Consider the following 20,713-nt stretch of genomic DNA (forward strand, 5'->3'; position numbering starts at 1 on the left):
TGTGTGGTAGCGGATGGTGGGGGCTGCTCTACAAACACCTCAGGACTCTGACTGCCCCACGCAAATACAAGGGAGCTGGGAGGTCGGTTATTTTACATAGCAGCACGGGGGAGGAGGAGGAGGAGGAGGAGGAGGAGGAGGAGGAGGAGGGATGTTACTACTGTCTGCCTCTTATAATCCTCCCTCTCCCAGCCTCCACGCTAATAACCACCGACATCCATCCGCCTATCCCACCATCCATCTATTCATCCACTCATCCATCCATCCATCTAATTCCTTCATCTAACTCTTCGTCCTGTTTGCGCTCTCTCTCTCTCTCTCTCTCTCTCTCTCTCGCTCTCTCTTTCTCTCTCTCTGCGTTATTGCCAGTACTCTTTTCTTCTTTTTCTCTTAGTCTTTCTTGTCTCTCCCCCCGTCTCTCTCCCATTTCTCAGGCTCCATGCTAAGAATATCCCCAATATCCTCCTCAGCCCCTTTGTCCCCAGGGTGCTCGGCCCTCCCCACGTCTAAGGTAAACACCGGAAGATTGTGCTTACTCGCTGTCTTAACTGTCCGTCGTAATGAACTGGACTCAGTGATCTCTGGACCGCTGGCTGGATGACTGGCTGGATGACTGGCTGGGTCCCTAGCTGGGTTATTAGCTGGGTTACTAGCTGGGTCCCTGGTTGGGTGACTGGCTGGGTGACTGGCTGGGTCGCTGGCTGGGTTACTGGCTGGGTTACTAGCTGGATGCTTGGCTGGGTTACTGGCTGGGCTGCTGCCTGGGTTATTAGCTGGGTTACTGGCTGGATGACTGGCTGGGTCGCTGGCTGGATTCCTGGCTGGGTTTCTGGATGGGTCGCTTGCTGGATTACTGGCTGGAGGACTGGCTGGGTCGCAGGCTGGGTTACTGGCTGGATGACTGGCTGGATGACTGGCTGGATTGCTGGCTGCTCCTGCTGCTGTGCTGTGTGGAGTCAGTTAGTCCACGCCCTGTCTAACTATGCCTTTCACATGTCTGGTCACAGTGCCCTCCCTTACCTCATGTACACACAAACAGACATACACGCATGCATGCGCACACACACACCACACCACACACACACACACACACACACACACACACACACACACACACACACACACACACACACACACACACACACACACACACACACACACATATACACACTCAAAACGTCTCAGTATATCTGTGTCATACACACAACTGCAAACACTCACACTCACACAGTCGATCTATGCCTGTGTATTAACTTGCAGCTTACGCTTTCCTTCACCCATCATCGATGTGCTTGTGCATATTGAACTTTGGCCCAACACAGTTCACACTGATAACTCTCATTATAGATTATACAAAAGTATCATGTCAGTATTGAAATAAAAATGAAATTATACCCATTGCACTCCAACTGAACTATCATAGCATCCTCTAAAATGTTGAAGAACATAATTCTGCAGTGATATTTCGTCAGGTTACACACACAGCATGTGGTTTGGCTTTTCAGATAAACTCCATGCAGACTTACGATGGCAGAAATGCAGGGGTCGTTTTCGGGTCAGGGAAACCTGACTTGCAAAGTTCAAACCTACTGTAGTACTGTATGATTAAGGGCCACAACTTTTGGTTCAGAGGCATGAGAGTTGTCTGCAGCTTGGCCAGCTAGTTCCTTTGAATAGGACACAACTGGAATTGCTCCTGCCATCCACACCCACTATCTGACGCCGAAGACACATGGAGGGAAATGGAGTGAAGCAAAGAGAAGCGAAATTCAGTGTTCCATTCTGACAGATCAACAGTCAACAGGTCGTAGCAGCAAATCAAATCGATTAAAACACTTGTGTTGTTTATTTGATTGACATTCACTCCTCGTTGGCATATCATAAAACTTGGTCAAACTTTTTTGCTTCTCGTCGCCCCTGTTTGCTTGCCTTCACCCCATTTCGCTTCCCTCATAGGAATGAATGGTGATTATTTGTTGTTGTTGTTCTGTGAAACCTAAAATTACATTACATTTGTAGTGTTCTTTTTTTAGCAGTATTAAAAAAAATAATAATACAAAAATAAAAATAGTGATTTTGTTCATATCGTGGTATAAAATCGAAATCATGTTTTTTTTGTTTTTTTGGGGGGGGGGGGGGGGGGGGGGGGGGGGGGGGGGGGGGGGGTGGGGGGGGGGTTGGGGGGATATCGGAATGTAACTTTTTCTCACATCACCCAGCCCTATATGGTGGTAAAGTTTTCAATGACTATTACAACGTTCCACTGGAGGAACACCGTGCATTATGGGGCAACACTGGTATGCATACTTCTATACTGCAGTGACTGCACTCAGATCAGTGGGGACCTGTGGGAGTATGAGGAAGCTGCATGGCTTTCCCATCATAGGCTTCTCTGCTTTATAACTTTCCACCCACCCTCCAACCAGCCAACTAGCCAACCAAGGGCAGCACAACCACCAAAAACAGGGATGAGGGAGCATACATGCTGTCTCACACCTGGACCACCATCCTGAGGCCACAACTCTAACAGCGAGAGGTGTGACCAACCTGTCAATATTGACAGGAAGGTCACACCTCCACAACATCAGCTGTTTTAAAGCACGTCCCACCTCAACATCCATGATGTGAAGACAGAAGTCTCAGCGTCGGAACTTGTCAGGTAAAAAATACAAATGTACATGTCTAAATCAAAAAAGAACTTGAAGTATTGAACCAACCCACCAAACCAACTCACCCAGCCACATTCAAGTCTCTCTTAACCCTAGCCTCAAGATAAATCTTAATGAAGAAGCTCCAAACAGCAGCTAAGCACATTGCAGGCACAGTCTGTCCACCACCAATTACCTGAGCCAAAGGTAAAATCTCTCTCTCTCTCTCTCTCTCTCTCTCTCTCTCTCTCTCTCTCTCTCTCTCTCTCTCTCTCTCTCTCTCTCTCTCTCTCGTCTAAACACGGGAGCTGCTCTACTCTTTGCTTACTCACTGACGTGCTCATGTTTACCCTCCTAACTAATGCATGGGAGGTGGTTACGAAACTCATGGTGGTAGGGAGGAGTAGGGTAGAGGGGTAGGGGGGGGGGGCACATTGTTGATATTGAAAATATATCGTATTGCTGAATGTATTGACATAAGTCATCAAGGCATAGGGCGTAGACACGGTGGTGTTTTGATAGCTAGATAAATGAACAAATTAATGAATGAATGATGGAAAACGGTTGATCCTGGCCCTTTTCCACATGCTCCTGGGGTTCCTGATATAGTAGTTCTGTACAAATGAATTAATCACTGTTGTACCAGAGAATCGCTCTATTGTCATATCACAGTATCACTTACTATAGCCTAATATATCCTGCTGACATTACATTGTCACAAGCATGCCTGTGATGTCCATCCCATTCTGCCATTAGACTACAGACAGGGGGAACACGCCACTACAAGTCAGTGCCATTGTGGGTGGCATGTCAAATTATGGAAGTGACATTGTAATGGCGCAACGATATTTCTACACTTTTTCAGATGTGTTCTTAATGTGTTTTGAGTTAACCTGCAAACTTGTGAAAATATATGTAGGTCTACAAAAGGGTACACACATGCCATTTTCATGAACACCAGAATGGTAGTGTAAGCCCCCACTGGAGCAGGATTTGCCAAACAACGGCTCCTTTGAGTGAGGTAAATTAGGGTTTATTTTCTCTCTCTCCCCCCTAAAATGTGACACTGCGTGGACTAACAAAATATACGTTACCTTAACAAAACATACACACGTGCATGGAGGGTCACACTTTTGTAGACGCACACGCGCACAAACACGCACGTGTGTGAGCAATCACACATGGAGAAACACACACACACTCACACACATACACACACACACACACCATTTAAATGCTATTCAGAGTGTGACAGGGACAATGGTGCCCTAAACATCTGTGCTCGACCCACTACCGTCACCGCTGGCCCCAATCAGTAATTGGCTGAAACTGCAGTTCCGCACGTTAAAGAAAGAGAGAGAGAGAGAGAGAGAGAGAGAGAGAGAGAGAGAGAGAGAGAGAGAGAGAGAGACGGTACTGGCCCGAAACATGGCACAAAATAAACACGTGCAAAATCCTTAGCCTGCAACGGCGTGATGACAAAAATAAACAGAGACCCCACATCTCAGGTTTAAGAGGGCCACTCTGGGAGCGATTAAAGAGTCCCCCCCCCCCCCCGGTCTCCCCACCTATGGCCAAAAAACCTCGGAATCAACACTCTTTAATGGGCTGAGACACATTGCGCTTATATGATTGTTTTTTTGCTATTCCCGCTTGTCCCTCGGAGCGTGTGTCGTGTCGTGTGCATGTACAGTTGTGAATAAGAAAGTCTATTGACTACTGGGCTGAAATTACCTGTTGGTTCTTAAGACTGCTGCTGATAGGCAGTGGGACTATGGGAGAGGGGGAGATACTTAATAGGTCAATGAGTAATGGTGGCAGCATGTTACTTATAATAGCCTACTGTTTGTGTGTGTGTGTGTGTGTGTGTGTGTGTGTGTGTGTGTGTGTGTGTGTGTGTGTGTGTGTGTGTGTGTGTGTGTGTGTGTGTGTGTGTGTGTGTGTGTGTGTGTGTGTGTGTGTGTGTGTGTGTGTGTGTGTGTGTGTACATGCTTGCCTCTGTGCCTGTCTGTGGGTGTTCAAGTGTGTGTCCTTGCATGCCTGCATGACATGTATTTGTGTGCCATAGTGTGTGTGTGTGTGTGTGTGTGTGTGTGTGCGTGCGTGCGTCTGTGTGTGTGTGCGTGCGTGCGTCTGTGTGTTTGTGCGTCTGTGTGTGTGTGTGTGTGTGTGTGTGTGTGTGTGTGTGTGTGTGTGTGTGTGTGTGTGTGTGTCTGTGTCTGTGTGTCTGTGTACATTATGATGACAATAAAACCAGAGACTTTTTATCATGCCAGGCCCAAGTGTAACCCTGGCACCGGTTCAAACCATAACATTTAAATGAATGCACGTCGCTGAGATGATTCCCCCTGACCTTTCAGCGGCTTCCTGGGATTCCAGAAGAACTCTACTGGTGATGAGAGGTGCTCACTATGAGGTCTGCTGCAGGGTATTGCACACAAACACACACTCACACACACACACACACACACACACACACACACACACACACACAGCACACACACAGACACACAGCACACACACACACACACACACACACACACACACACACACACACACACAGCACACACACACACACTCACAATAAAGGACACCCAGGCCCACATACACACACGCAGAGACACACACACACACACGCACACACACACACACATGCGCACGTTCACACACACACGCACACACACAAACACAAACACAAACACACACACACACACACACACACACACACACACACACACACACACACACACACACGCATGCACACACACACACACACATCACTGTGCCCGATATTGCTTTATTTGGGGCTTCATAAACTAAATACTTATGAGGGTCTCTCATCCAGACAATGCCATCTTTGGAGTGAGCCCTGTCTCCAGTGTTTGCACTGTGTCCATGACTACTGAAAGTCAATTGTCTCAAAGCTTTTATGAGAAGGCACGAAAGTATTTTGTTTCAAAGCCTTTAAACGTGGAATATTGAAGAAAAAAAGTTATGCATTCTAACACTGAAAATTATAGGGTTTTGAAAAAAAAAAAACATGGGGGGGAAACCAGGTATTTTTGTGTGGTCTAGGAAACCTTTCCAATAAAATAGACAGATGCCAACCAAAATTCCTATGCTGGACGAAATTCATGAAATCCAAAACCTCAGTTCATTAATTCTTCCATGTGCTTCTTGCTAGCGTGGAGCGGAGCGGGGAGCCAAAGCCTAGGCAGCCAAACTCTAATCTCCAAAAATGTCAAACAAGGGCATTTCATGCAGCTCCCCCCCCCCCCAAACGAGAATATGGATGCAGTTTTAATCATTGCGATGAAAGAAACCCATTACTCCAAATCCCTTTAACATTACAAGACTCACCCACACGACAACCCTATGTTATGCAGAAGCCACGACAAGAATGACGAAACAAAGAAACAAGCCAAGGTTGCCCGGTCTTGTTAGAAAGGCTTTGCTCTGGGGATACGCAAGGGATCCCCCAGGCGTCTCTGTGCGAATGAGAGGAAACAGAGAAAGCGCGGCGTGACGGGCAGTTAGAAACAAAAGGCCCAGAGTTGCCATCCCGGCACTCTTCTCAGCGTCTGGCATTCACTGTCCCGAACCACGTGACCGAATGACATAAGGACGTGGTCCCTGGCTTCCACCCCTCGCTTGTTCCGCCGGGACCGATTCAAATGTAAAGAAGCATCTCCACGGCGACAGGAGTGTGGGCAGGGCCCTCATCACCACGGCTACCGTAGCGCTAGGCAGCAGCAGGGCCCCTCCTGACCAGGGCTCTCACTCACGCTCACCCCTTCCTCTCCTTCCCTTTCATTTGCCCCAAAACGTATTCGGAGTGTTCCTTTATGTTGCATATTCCTCAAATTTAAATATGAGTATGAGGGAGAAAGGGAGGGGAGGTAAGATGGCAATGGAGTGTGGAAGGATACATGAAAGGCGTAGAGGCAGAGGGAGCGAGAGAGAGAGAGAGAGAGAGAGAGAGAGAGAGAGAGAGAGAGAGAGAGAGAGATGACAGAGTGTACTGGTGTGAGAGAGGGTGTGAGAGGCAAGAAAAGGCTGAGGGAGAGAGTTTTGTCTTACAAGGGAGGCATTGCGGCATGTTCTCTTTAGTTCACAGAGATGCAAGAGGCCTCAGTATCAAAGTACCTTTTGTTGTCTTTTGGTGGCCATAAAATATTCAGCTGGATGCTTGCCATCACACCCAAAGCATTCTTTTCAAGTCAAGGGTACACAAATCTGGTTATGGTGTTGCTGCATCAGTTTGAAACGAAATTAGATTAGTTCTGATCACAGTGAGGGACAATGGCGGCGCTCTCTCCTATGGGTGGTAGGTATCGGATGCTAATCAGATAATCCTTTCGTTTTAGCATCAATCTGCATTCACTCTCGCCAAGGTCTGGTGGGCCTCAATACCCTGACAGAAAGCCTGAAAGCAATCACGGGACTCTGCCTCTCTTCTTTCTTTTTTTTCTTCTCGTTTCGCTCCTTTTTTTTCACCCGGAGCAAGCCAAAGCTAACAGAGAAGTCGAGAGAGGAAGCTCTCGAATCCCCCACAAAAGTCATATTCATTTTGCTTGGCGTCACTGTTGCAATGTAAACGAATAATAATGTGTGTGAGTGGCAAATGCGTTCAGCAACAATTGCGCAGATTAGCCGCACACACTCTGCCAGCAGGGGTGTTATTCTGTCCAGCCTCTGAAGCTCGTATTATTTCCCCCAATGGAGCAACATGTGAGGGCTTTTTTTTTTTTACTCCGTTTCTGGACCTTGTCAGATATCTGCGGTAACAGGAGACTTGTATCTTTACTGGCTACCGCAATGGAATGTACAATCAACCGGGGTCTTGTTATGAATGTAAATCGAATTAAATTCCACCAGAAATTTAACTGGACAGATGAAAGGGGGGGAAAAAAGACTACAAAAAAACAGAGCATCAATCTACATAGCCTATCAGCATTTACCATGAAACTAATCACAGGCACCCTACTACTCCCCAGCGACCGCAATCATAATTTTCTAAGGGCTGCATGCAGAGATTGATCTTGTAAAAGATGGTCTGTTGATGCAATTTAAAACGATCTCAGCAATCGAATGACATTTGGTTGACCAGCCCCACTGGTGAGGCTCTGGGCTCTGGCTGGCCACGCGCCTCACCATTTGGCCCAATAAAACAAGCCCTCAGGAAGAGGGGAGGAGAGCGGGTAGAGCTACATGGCAAACCCAAAAAAGCAACAGGTCAAACTGTGGCTAAACAGACAAACTTCCTCCGTAAAAACCACAGCTCTAATCCTCGGAGAAAACACCCCCACCACCACCACACCCCACCGCACCCCTTGCTCAACCTATCTACCAGCAGCCAAACCAAACAGAAGCTGGATAGGCTAACCACACAAGCCAGACCTGCCAGGGACTGCCAACCAATAACCAGAACTGGCTCCACTGACTGCAACAGCGGGCTGCTTTTTGCTAGATACAGCACACACTGGCCTTGTGGGTAATATGCTTAAAAACTCGCATGCCAGCACGCTGCCAGGAAAAGTTCAATCTTTGCTGATAATAGCGGATAGCGCGGCGGGTCGTGCGCCAATGTCTCAGAAGGCAAATGTTTAGCAATGGCAATACCTCAAAGCCAAACTGAAACTCTAAGAACCTTAAACCTCTTATCTGCACTCACCACCATCTTGCAAAACACCCCCACCCCCCTCTCCAATACTGCAGATCTTGACAAAGGCATCTAGTCAAAATAATATCGGGAATGTGGTTGAGGGTCTTGTATTTACGTAGTGTTTCAGTCACGCTACAGTGAGAAACCCTTGAAGTATCTTGCCATCCTAAAACTAAGTATGTGTTTCCCTGTCATATTTTGTCTATCTCCCAGAGAGCATCTGGCCAAAACTTTGCTTCATTAATACACTAAGGTAAGTGGATAATGTCAAACCCAGGCCTTGCACTGTGTTTATCTGTCAAAAGAAATGTTGACACTGAAGTAGACTTTGACTTTGACTCTCCAGCAAGTCTCACTAGAAGACATTCCTATCAACTAAAGCGAATGGGTGTTGCCATTTTATTTTGTCTTTATCTCTGCTGAAACTGCCAAGATTTTTTTTTAAAGTTCTGCTATGTTATCCTTTTTGAAAACAAGGGGGGGGGAAAGTCAAAACACAAAACAAAAGAAAGTCCCCAAACTTTTGCAGTCCAGGCCTCCACCCAGTGTAATGTGTGTTGATACCGTAGGTCAGATGATAGGTCAGATTTGGGATCTTGGAAGGCTGTGGTGTGTGTGCGTGTGCGTGTGCGCATGCGTGTGTGTGTGTGTGTGTGTGTGTGTGTGTGTGTGCGCGTGTGCGTGTGTGTGTGTGTGAGTGTGTGTGTGTGTGTGTGTGCGTGTGTGTGTGCGTGTGCGTGTGTGTTTGTGGCGTGCGTGCGTGCGTGCGTGCGTTGCTGGGTACCTTGGAAGGCCGTGGCATGACCCAGCAGCAGGTAGTTGAGCTCAAAGCTGTAGGAGCGGATGTTCTGCAGCGTCTCCCTCCGCACCGCCACCTGGTAGCTCTCCTCCATCTTACGGGTGCAGCAGGAAGGGCCCTGGTGTTTACAGATCAGCAGGTCTACATCTGGAGATAGAGGGAGAGAGAGGGAGAGAGAGAGAGAGGGAGGGATGGAGAGGGAGGGATGGAGAGAGAGAGAGAGATGGAGAGAGATGAAGAAGGAAATGGATAGACAGAGAGAGAGAGAGAGAGAGAGAGAGAGAGAGAGAGAGAGAGAGAGAGAGAGAGAGAGAGAGAGAGAGAGGGATGGAGAGAGGGATGGAGAGAGGGAGAAGGGAGAGAGAGAGAGGGAGAGAGAGAGAAAGAGAGAGAGGGGGGGTGGAGAAAGGGAGAAGGGAAGGGAGAGAGAGGTCGAGAGATGGAGAGAGAGATGGAGAGAGAGAGAGAGCGGAGATGAGTCAGGAGATCAATCAATTTTAAAGTTTTGGTAACTGGACAGTTAAACCCACAGGCTTGGCCCAGAAAACACACACCGGGGAAGCTCAGAAGGGAATTCACATCCAAGAGCTGTGTACATGCACTGCACTAGCACTACACACACACACACACACACACACACACACACACACACACACACACACACACACACACACACACACACACACACACACACACAGACAGAGAGAGAGAGAGAGAGAGAGAGAGAGTGAGAGAGGGAAAGAGAGAGAGAGAGTTGTATACTCTTCTACACATTAATATACACACTGACTCACCCTCACGGGCGCATACACAAAGTCATATACAGTCTCACACACTAATATACACTCTCACACTCAGTTCCACAAGCCAACTCACAAAACCGAACACGTCCCTAAACACACACACACACACACACACACACACACACACACACACACACACACACACACACACACACACACGCGCGCGCGCGGGCTCACACACATATGTCGTACAAATTAGACAAACACGCTATACTGACTGCAAACATCATAAGACCTCTTTAAACTTCCCTCGGCCTGTTAGCCATAACAGTCTGGTCCGCATCGATGGCGGGGCCATTACCTAACATCCCCGGGTTTCACATCAACATCAGCGCTCGTCCAGAGCACTCCTCGGGCCTAAATAAAGACCTCACCATGACGACGTGACACTAACCACCGCGTAGCAAACCAAACCCCCACCTCTACTCTCGGTCCGTACATGTTCCCCGCTACCCTGGCCCCCTCTTCGTCTCGTTGGGGACAATGCGGAGGTGACATCATGGCTGCCCATAATTAGCCAGGTCAGGCTGCTATTAAAGCTCCTGGAAGGGGACCGGATAGGACAGGACGGGACCGGAGGCCCCTGGCTGGCTCTTCACGCCACCTCAGGAGGACCCCCTCACAGAACCAATAGGCTGTGCGTGTGCGTGTGCGTGTGTGTGTGTGTGTGTGTGTGTGTGTGTGTGTGTGTGTGTGTGTGTGTGTGTGTGTGTGTGTGTGTGTGTGTGTTTGATGGAGGGCCTAATAAAAACCTGAGATGCACATCTCTAAAATCTCTCGTCATCTAGTTCCCTTTCGGTTACCCCGTTACTCTCTGCCCGGTCTTTATTTATGAGCACTGTTTTAAATATACTGTATACCGGGCCAACTTGTTCTCACTTCCAATGTAAAAGACAACAGCATGGCATGGATGGGAATGAACATACGTAGTACATACTAGATGCAGTTGATTTGTCATCTATATCCATCTTGGTGTTTTTCTACCTCAGGGATGTCAAACTTTGCCAATGAAACCATTGTATTTGGCCCGTGAGATCACTTCAAATGTGTATTACAGTTTGCCCACATACATCATTAATTTACGTATCTTTAATATGAGTGGGTCCAGGTAAGTGTAACAGCACATACTAGCACATGCAAGTTTAAGATAGCATACATATATAGCATATGATGGAAATGATATTTGCCTAGCTCTAAGCACAAAGTGTTTGTACTTTATGGACAACTTCAGAGCATTTTTTATTTGAATATGCAATTCGGCCCCCGACTTCATCCCAGTTTTTGATTTTGGCCTGCTGTGAATTTTTCCTTGAACAGGCATTTAGACAGTTGAGGTCAATTGTCTTGTTTGCTCTGTCCTCCTCTGTTAGTCGCTTTGGTTAAACCGTTATAAAGCGCTGCCAAATGCAATGCAATGTAATGTGAATTCGCGTTTGACACCCCTGCTCTATCTCATTCACTCTCTGTTTTCCTTACCCTCCACCCTCTATCTTCCAAAATTGACTTGTGCCCCCTATTCCTAATCCATCCTCACCGCACAATAGGGTCAGTTGGTCTCTGTCTCCCCTTACTCTCTCTGTCCCCCACTTTCTCCCCCCACCCCCCACTTTCTATCTCTCCTCCTCTCTCTCTCTCTCTCTCTCTCTCTGCTGTATTTGTGTCTCTTAATTATGCTCCCACCCCTGCTAACCCCACCCCCACCCCCCCACTCCCCACCCCGGCCGCCCCCTCACCATAAGCACCAGCTGCTCTCATCCCCGTGGTATGAAGTCATAGCTGACCTCTGTTCCCCGCCCGCGCTCTCCTGGCTGGCTTCGTCCCTCCACTTTATCTCCGGCGTGAAACTAATACGCAGGGACTTCGCCGTGGAATCCGGTGCGGTGGCCTCTGCGGCCCCTTCGCCTGGACCAGCAGGGACCGGGGACACGGAGGCTGGGGGTTGCTGGGGGTTTTGGGGGGGACAATTGGGGTAGGGATGATGGTAGTGGGGGATGCGGGTGTTGGAGGCGGGGTGATGAGGGTTGGAGTGGTAGTGGTGGTAAGGGGGCCCAGGGACGGGACACAGAGGTGGTTGGGGGGGAGAGAGAGGGGGTGGGGGTGGTGGTGGTGTCCGGGGATGTGGAGGTGGGGAGTGTGGGGTCAGGTGGTGCGTGAGTGGGATAATTAGGCTCGAAGTGGTGGTGGTGTTGGTGGTGGGGTGACTGGGTCGGGAGAAGGAGGGGGGCGGTAGTATCCAGACAAACAGCCTTTGGCTCGGCAGTCGGATAGAGCTGACAGAATGACGGGATCTGGCGGGTGAGAATATTCTAGAACAGCGACCAGGCAGCGAAGGGCTCAGGGGTCCCGACTGGTTTTTGGGCGCATGGTCTGTTGTAGGCGGTAAGTGTTGTTTGTCTGGGGCCAGCTATCACAGGTAGCAGCAGACGACCCAGGTGACCTAGGACCTCAAAGTCTCTACAGCAGGGGTGGGGATTGGGGAACCCTTTTCATGCGGACCGATTCAAATTTTCGGAAGTCCTCCAAGGGCCGTACGTATATTGAAGCCTATTGAAGCCACCTTCACTAGGTCCCCTGAAAATATAACTTAATTGTATTGCACATTCATTTCTTTCCAAACTTGTCTTCTTTCATGTGAAGCTGCATAACATAACGTTAACGGCCCTCGAAACATAGTTTTCCAACCCATGCTCTACAGCCTACATTAGTGACTAAAAAACAGCCCAATGAATAGTCTCCTTCGTAATCTGCACTAAATAACTGGGGAGGGGTAGGAGTAATAGATCCAAAAGCCCAATAGAGACCAACTGGAAAGCATTGAGATATCAGCCATATCGAAGCATGACATTAGAATATCTCTTCATGTGTCATGCATGTAGCGATGAGATAGAACCCGACAGTGTTGCCAGATGGAAAATGTTCAATTATCGTACATCTGGCAACACTGGAGCCCAATATGATTGATTACAAAGACAAGGAGGAAAATGTTGTTTGTTTTTGTTTTGGTTTGTTTTTGTTTTTTTCAGCGCGTTCCTGAAGGTGATAAATACGAGAGGCAGTCAGCTGACTGTCACTCACCACTCCAGAAACTCAATCTACAGACATGTACATGAGACTGTCCTACCACAACTGATGTGACCGCAAGTCCACATATGCTGCCATACCAATACGTGGCAATATGTCATTTGTGTTTTACGGCTGTGGCAAAAGCACATAAAACCATTAAAAATAACGGCAGTCTCAAATATTTTCCAAATGTCTTTTGGAAGGTCTCTGCACCAGCCAAATATTGAGATTTAAAAGTCACGTCCATTCAAAACCTCATTTACTATATCAGATCGCACACTTGTACACACTATGTGGGACATTCTCTTTTCCTCTTCACCATTTAGGCATTTAACATAAATATTTTCTCAGTTAAAATGCCAACCGTGGTAATGTGACCTTTACAAGCAAGCAGTAGCGTCTAGCAGGGCTGTAGTCAAGTCCACCTTTGTAGAGTCCAAGACAAGTCCAAGACCAGTACTAGTCAAGTCCGAGACAAGTCCGAGTCCAAAGAGGTTCGAGTCCGAGACAAGACCGAGTCCAAAAAGATTTGAGTCCAAGTCAAGTCCGAGTCACATGTCGGTCAGTGTTTGACAATGAAAAGGATGAATGTCAATAGTGTGAACCTTAGAAGTTAACCTATATGGCATGGATGTGAAGACAAACTTGTTTGTTATTGGATTTCAAGCTCCACTTTACAATCTATGATGGCCAGTGTTCTAAACAAAACTTAATGACAGACCCGGCGAGTCCAAAAGCCTAATTTGGCAAGACCATTGTCCGAGTCCAAGACAAGTCCGAGTCCAAACAATACCGAGTCCGAGACAAGTCCAAGTCCATAAAAAAACGGACTTGAGACCGGACTCGGGCCGAGTCCGGACTCGAGTACTACAGCCCTGGCGTCTAGACTAGTCACTTTACTGCCCGTTTTATTTTTGCTGCAGCATTTTGTGTAAGTTGCTTGTTACCAATACTGAGATACATTAACACTCTAACCTGTATATCTTACTTACAAAAAACCCTGCCTCATCATGAGAGAGAAGCCATCAGTGAGAGAGAAAGAAAGAACTGCATGGCACTCATCAGGTCTGATGTAGGCCTGAAGGCCTGAATATGAAGTCCTCAGCAATCCTAACCAGTCACCACCTCAACCTCCCCCACCTCCTTCTCTCTGCAGGTACAGGGGTGTGTGTGTGTGTGTGTGTGTGTGTGTGTGTGTGTGTGTGTGTGTGTGTGTGTGTGTGTGTGTGTGTGTGTGTGTGTGTGTGTGTGTGTGTGTGTGCGTGCGCGCAGCTGTGAGTGTTTCCATGCAGGTGTGTGTGCATGTGTGTGTGTGCGTGTGTGTGTGTGTGTGTGCATGAAACCGTGTTCATGTACTTGTCTGTCTTGTTTTTGTGAGTATGTATACGAAAAGTGCTGATGGCTGTTTGTGTGTGTGTGTGTGTGTGTGTGTGTGTGTGTGTGTGTGTGTGTGTGTGTGTGTGTGTGTGTGTGTGTGTGTGTGTGTGTGTGTGTGTGTGTGTGTGTGTGTGTGTGTGCGTCTTCATTGCGTGCGTCCGAGCGTGCAGCCTTGTCTAAGCCTAAGACTAATTCCAAAAGGCACAGCTCAATTAGGGCCTTAAGGGGTCCGACTGGGGTTCTGCCTCAGTAGACAGTCACACAGCCTCTCAGACCCGCTCAAGGCCTCTGTCCGTCTGATGTCTCTCAGGTGACAAATACCTCCTGATTAATTGGGCGCATTAAGCAGGCGCCCCGGTGAAATCACAGCTCGACTCTGCTGCTGCTCCCACCCCCACCCGACACACACACAGACACACCACTGGCACCAGCCTTCCACCCTCCTTACGAAGTGAGGTCCAATACTTACTTTTTGGAGTTTTGAGAATGTTTTTTTTTTAAGTACAAAAGCAAATAACTGTGTACAGGATGCAGGCCAAACCAACTCCAAGGTTGTGGAACACTGCTCGGTCAATCAGGAATCTAAGTAATGCAGTATATATTTTAAGTCTGTGTTTTTGCAGACATGGGACAGTAATTTCCTGACATGGCTTTCTTTTTCTCCGGGCAGGAATAATTTTCTGGGAATGGGAGTGCAGTAATTAATGCAGCAGAGGATCCTTAAGTCTCCACTACGCTTGCTCTCCCACGCCAGGAAGCAATAAGCCCTTTCATGTTCCCTCATGCACCCTAACTGACATCGTATTTACTCTATCTTGATTTTATTTTATTTTTTATTTAATTTCGTGGATTTCATTTGCTGGCCACACTTGGGAGGTATCCTGTTGAAAGAAAAAATATTGTCTTCACCACATACTTGCTCTTTTGGGGGTTTGCGAGGCAGGCTTGCTGAAGTGCCGACAATATTTGCACGTTTTGGGAGAGGAGCAGTGTAAGTTTTTTTAATTATTTGTCGAACCTTCAAGGCTGTGTGGTGGACAGGCTAAACTTCACTCAAAGGGAGTGGGCAGAGGGGTGGGGTGGGAGGGCTTGACCTGTTTTGAAAGGTGTTGATGTGTGTGAGAGCAGGGCCCACGGCACCTCACCACAACACACAGCTGTCTCGCCAAACCAGTCCTTACTTGCAGACTCAGAATAATTTGACCTAGACTGAACAGGGTGCACACAGTAGTGCACTCACAACACCTGGCGGCATTTCTAAGCTATAGAGTTTCATAAACTAGGCTGGATTCATCCCAGAAGATGGTGTCTGCTCTGTCAAAACATATCACTGCATTAGTGCTACGACAAGTATCAGATTCCCTGAGAAGGTCAACTCTGGCCTTCACTGGTTTCAGTCACTACACTACACAGTACTGCGTACACCTACTATGTCGCAATGTCTGAGAATCCCAGACAGAATAGTCATTTTCAAATTTGCTAGTGTGAATCAGCCTAGCAGTCACTCCTGAGATGGAAATTGAAAGTGAGCTGAAATGTCATCATGATAAATTGTGCACATTTTTGTAAACTAACTCATGGGGTGTTTGCTGTTTTGTTAATAGTTTGAGAATGAGGGAGGCAGAGGAGAGGAGAGGAGAGGAGAGGAGAGGAGAGGAGAGGAGAGCAGAGCAGAGCAGAGGAGAGCAGAGGAGAGGAGAGGAGTGGAGAGCAGAGCAGAGCAGAGCAGAGCAGAGGAGAGGAGAGGAGAGAATAGGAGAGGAGAGGAGAGGAGAGGAGAGGAGAGGAGAGGAGAGCAGAGCAGAGGAGAGGAGAGGAGAGGATAGGAGAGCAGAGGAGAGGAGAGGAGAGGAGAGGAGAGGAGAGGAGAGGAGAGGAGAGGAGAGGAGAGGAGAGGAAAGGAAAGGAAAGGAGAGAGACTTGGAGACAAAGAGCAAGATTGAGTGAGAGAAGGACAAAGAGAGAGAGAGAGAACGATTGTGACGAGGAGTGAAAGAAGGAGAGGCTGTGGAGGTTCTCCAGTATTTTTGATGTGCTTGATGAGTGCTGTTCCAGCTAGATGAGGAAAAGCGAGTTTGACATAGAAGTAAACCCCAGCAACGTCTGCCTCAAATCCAATACCAGAGGCCTAGGATGTGGATATGTGGAGTCATTATTACATTATATTACACTTAGCAGGCGCTTTTTATCCTAAGCGACTTACAGTTATTTACAAGGAATTGGTTACAGTCACCATAGCAATGTGGGGTAAAGTACCTTGCTCAAGAGTACTTCAGCTATGGATGGAGGTGTAAGGAGAGGCAAGGGTGGGATTCAAACCTTCAACACTCTGATCTAAAGCCATGGCTACTGCATACGTCAAACTCATAAGAGTGCTGAACAAAGACAGCAATCATGGGGAGATTGTGGGAACAGGAGAAGAAGAGAGTAACAGTGAAGAAGTGAAGCTGACTGACCGAGGGCATGGAGGGGTTGACAATCTGAAAAATCTACTGAAAGATCTTTGAGTTGTTGGCACAGTGCGATAACATCGTACTCTGACCACCGTGCCAATTCAATATTGGTCTTCAGGCTCCATGTTTACTGAGGCTGTAGCGGAGGGCCCGCAAGATGTTAAAGGTAGCCAAAATGACATGCAACTGGCAAAGCCAGCAACAGCGCAACTAAGGGAGAGTTATGGGGCTAACAGCACACTTTCTTCGCCCGCCAGAGATTGACTGCGTGTGCCTTATGAATGCGCCGACTGTACTACTCATCAAAGCACATTAACAACTTTGAGCTCGGGCCAAATCTCTTTGATGTTTCCCCTTAGCCAAGCGTGGATGTGGTAAAGCGACGGAGAAGGGGGGAAAAAAATTAAAGCATATAGTTATAAGTTATATCATTTTTCACTTTCAGCACCCTGCTTAACCCTCTGTAAAGCCGGCCATTCGAACTGGCAGTTCCACTGTGGTCTATTTGCGGGGCTAGATGGATATAATACTTTGGTGCAGTAGATAATAAGCAGGTCGACGTAGAGTTTATGGTTCAGTAGCAGGCTGTCAAAAGAAAGACCATCAACAAGTTATCCTAGTATGCTTTCCTTGGCACGTTGCCAGGACAAGAAGTGCTTCTGCAGCTTAAAAGCAACAGAAATCCGTGGATATGCAATTTTATATTTCATTCCCCTCCCCTCCAGCCTCACACATACACCGATCACCTAAAATTCTCCCTGGACACTTTCTGCAAACTGGCGGCAGTGAAAGCCATAATCCTCATTATCTTCAGAGGGCAGGAAGAGCGAGGGAGAGGGGGGTGGACGGAGGAGAAATAACTCTTCCGCACGTACTGCATAAGCAGGAAAGCGTTCCAAGTCGAGAGGCGTCCTCTTGCTTCCCCAATATACTGTATGTGCAGCACTTCATTCACCATAAGATAATTAGAAGGAGACGGGCGGGATGGGAGTGACTGACTCACCCCAAAACCTGCTGAGATCACCAATCACTCAGTCAATTTCCAACTGCGAATGCATTTATATAAAGACTTAATTACTCACTCACTTAACTTGCTGGCTTATACCATGCTCTTTAAATGTTTAATTAATGTGTTCTATTCTAACCCTCCCTGCTATATTCAAATGGAAGCAGAGATGTGGCATCTCATGTATAAAATCCCATGACAGAAGTGTGTGTGTGTGGGGGGGGGACACAGCAGACACTGTAGAGCCAAAGGGGACAGCAACATAATGTAAGCCGTAGTAAGACAGACAAGTCCCAGCAGCAGGCTGAGGATGAGCTTCTTGCCCTCTGCAAGTGGCCTGAAACACTACCACATGCCACAGATTCCCCCAAGCAGAGTCCCGCCACCCTCTCCTCCGTGACCACATACTGAAAAAACTCAGTTTTGCTTGCAGACAGTCAGCTGCTGCATGGCCCCCATATTTTACTGGACGTAGCAAAATAAAAATGTGTCAGAATGTGAGGGGGAACCTGTCTGTCTCTCTCTCCTCAGGACCATAGCACCTAGTTCCCAAAAATGACCAAGCCGCATCTTTTGCCTCCCCAGCCCAACCACAGGGATGCTGTCTCCTGGGCAACCACAGACAAAACAGGGTGTGTGTTGTTGGAAGAGTATTCAGCTTGATAATTGGTTGTCAACTAGGTCTACTAGCCTAATGCCCCTGTCTTTTTTTTGTTGCTGTTGTTTTAAATGAGTGTGTTCTATACCATGTCTGCGTGAAGCAGCCTCAACCCAATTATTGTTTAGTCCTATGTGGTTTCTGTGCACAGGTGCAGCAGGGAACGCATGATTGCAACCAAGGATATCCCAATGGTACGGCGTCCCCTACCCTGTTGTTATGGAGATAATGATGGTGGGGAATCATGGCTCGCGATTCCATATGATTAGGAATGGCACTGTTCCCCTCCACGTTACGAATCACGTCGAGTTTTAGGCTACATCTCTCCGAAAAAAAACTCCCTGCATGTAGCAGGCAAACAAACAGAAACTACTGCATAACATGCAGAAAACATCACGGCAAGTTGTGTTGGGATACATTTCCTAATTTAAAGCACGTGTTCTTAACAGCAGCTGTTTTGACAGGTGCCACTAAGTCCGCGCGCATGCAGACTCAAGTTCGTGATGGGACGTCGCTGATTTTACGTCCCTGGCTGTTCCCGCACCACTCCGTGCCACAGACAACGGGTATTTCTAGTCGGTGAGGTCACCAGCTATCTTTTAGCATCGCACTGTCGCTTACCCTCCAGCGCTGAGTCATATGTCATAGCGGTAGCGGTGTCTGTTAGTGCAGTCTCTTCAGGAGTCGCGCTCAAAGTGCAGGAAACTTCTCGCAGTAGCCTACCCTGATCGAGCATTGTTTAACTTATCCTTATAGTCATTCCCCAACGATGGACAGAGTTGACTTCTGTTTCAGCCTGCTGTCCTAATGATCAATATGGCTGGAAGCAGCTATCCTAGGCTGTTTCAAGCAGACATAAAATAAAACGGCATGAGCTGCCTCTTCTCTCTGATTTGGTTCGCTGTCAGAAAGTGTGTTATTGCAAGGTTTTGTTGGTCAAATAGGAAAAACCAGCACCTGTTCATTGAGCCGGTAGCCCACAGGGAAGGCTGTGGGCTACCAATGCCACGAAAGCTGTCATGCTCCACAGCCTACCATGGCAGTGGTCCTGATGACATGTCTGGCTTTGGCAACACAAACCTTCCAACAATACATACATACTAAATGACTGAATCACAGTAACAATTTTCTAGCCACAACACATTCACACCGGTGTTACTAAAAAGGTGTCATCGCTATGGTGGTAGTCCTGGCACTGACCTGTTCCAGGTATTTCAGGTACCCACTTCAGCGGTCCAATCTGTCGCACCTGGAAGGCCGTTTTAACTTCATGACAGCTGTGGCATTTTACACGCTGGGTGTCTATCGTCAGAGACACTACCAGAATAATCCACCAGAAGTTAACACGTGAGAACAATCCCCGGGACATTGCAGCATCTCAAGTGCGATATCCGTGCGCTGTGATAATTGTTGGTGGTGCCACCCAAAAAAAGGAAACGGGGGAAAAAGTGATCAGTGAACCGAAAGGTGTACAAATGCTGAGTGCAGGAATCACAAACAGAAATGCACGGCTTGGAGTAGCAGGTCCGTTACACTCCTACATTCTCCGCTGAGTTTTTGCACTGGGCATTCTCAATCTAGCGGTTCAGTCCTATCGGGACTGAGCGATCATGAACTGTAGTGTAGAACTAGCGCTATCAGGCAGTCGGTGCGAAGACGTAGCCACACATGCTTGCTTGCGCTCTCTCTCGCTCTCTCCCTCCTCCTTCTGGCACCCTTTCACTCCCTCTCTCTCACAAATACACGAGCGCGCGCGAATAAACGCACTCACAGTCACGCACACACGCGCAGTGTGTGAATAAATGTTTAGACGTGTGCATGTGCATTCAAAGTCATTAACAGTCCCCGAATGTCAGTGGGGAGAACTCAATCAATAATACATTTCCCCAAAATAACCAGTTTAAGTAAATGTAAAAATGTTTTGTTAATGCGTAATGATCCAAACGGGTGCTCTCCATAACAAGTTCATCACTTAATCGTAATGATCTGACATGGGAAATGTCATGCCTATGACTCAATGGCGAGTGGGACTAGGAGGGACGAGTTTTAATGCTCTAACGACAGCTGATTTGCCAGGGACCATCAATAACCAATCCAACATTGGCGGAGAGCAAACGCATTAATGTTCTAAATCTTACCCATCTTGATATCTTACACCATGTCCACCTGTTATTTCATTTAGTTCACATAACTACTGGCTACAGTAATGGTGTCGTATATGCTGCAGTTTTTAAAATACAG

The 20,713-nt window shown here is 47.5% G+C and overlaps 1 protein-coding gene across 2 annotated transcripts in view; it reads right to left on the bottom strand.

Annotated features, from left to right (window-relative positions):
• The window catches only part of gpc5c (glypican 5c), a 256,644-nt gene extending 236,467 nt beyond the window's left edge, over positions 1–20,177 (bottom strand). For both annotated transcript variants that reach the window (XM_063218535.1, XM_063218534.1), the window contains exons 1-2: positions 19,673–20,177; positions 9,098–9,259 (exon numbers count right to left, since the gene is read on the bottom strand). In XM_063218535.1, coding sequence (XP_063074605.1) covers positions 9,098–9,259; positions 19,673–19,841 — 331 coding nt within the window. In that variant the 5' untranslated portion in view covers positions 19,842–20,177. The remainder of the gene's footprint in view (positions 1–9,097; positions 9,260–19,672) is intronic.
• Between the last annotated feature and the right edge of the window lie 536 nt (positions 20,178–20,713).

The sequence above is a fragment of the Engraulis encrasicolus genome, chromosome 16 (assembly GCF_034702125.1).
Source record: "Engraulis encrasicolus isolate BLACKSEA-1 chromosome 16, IST_EnEncr_1.0, whole genome shotgun sequence".
Lineage (NCBI taxonomy): Eukaryota > Metazoa > Chordata > Actinopteri > Clupeiformes > Engraulidae > Engraulis > Engraulis encrasicolus.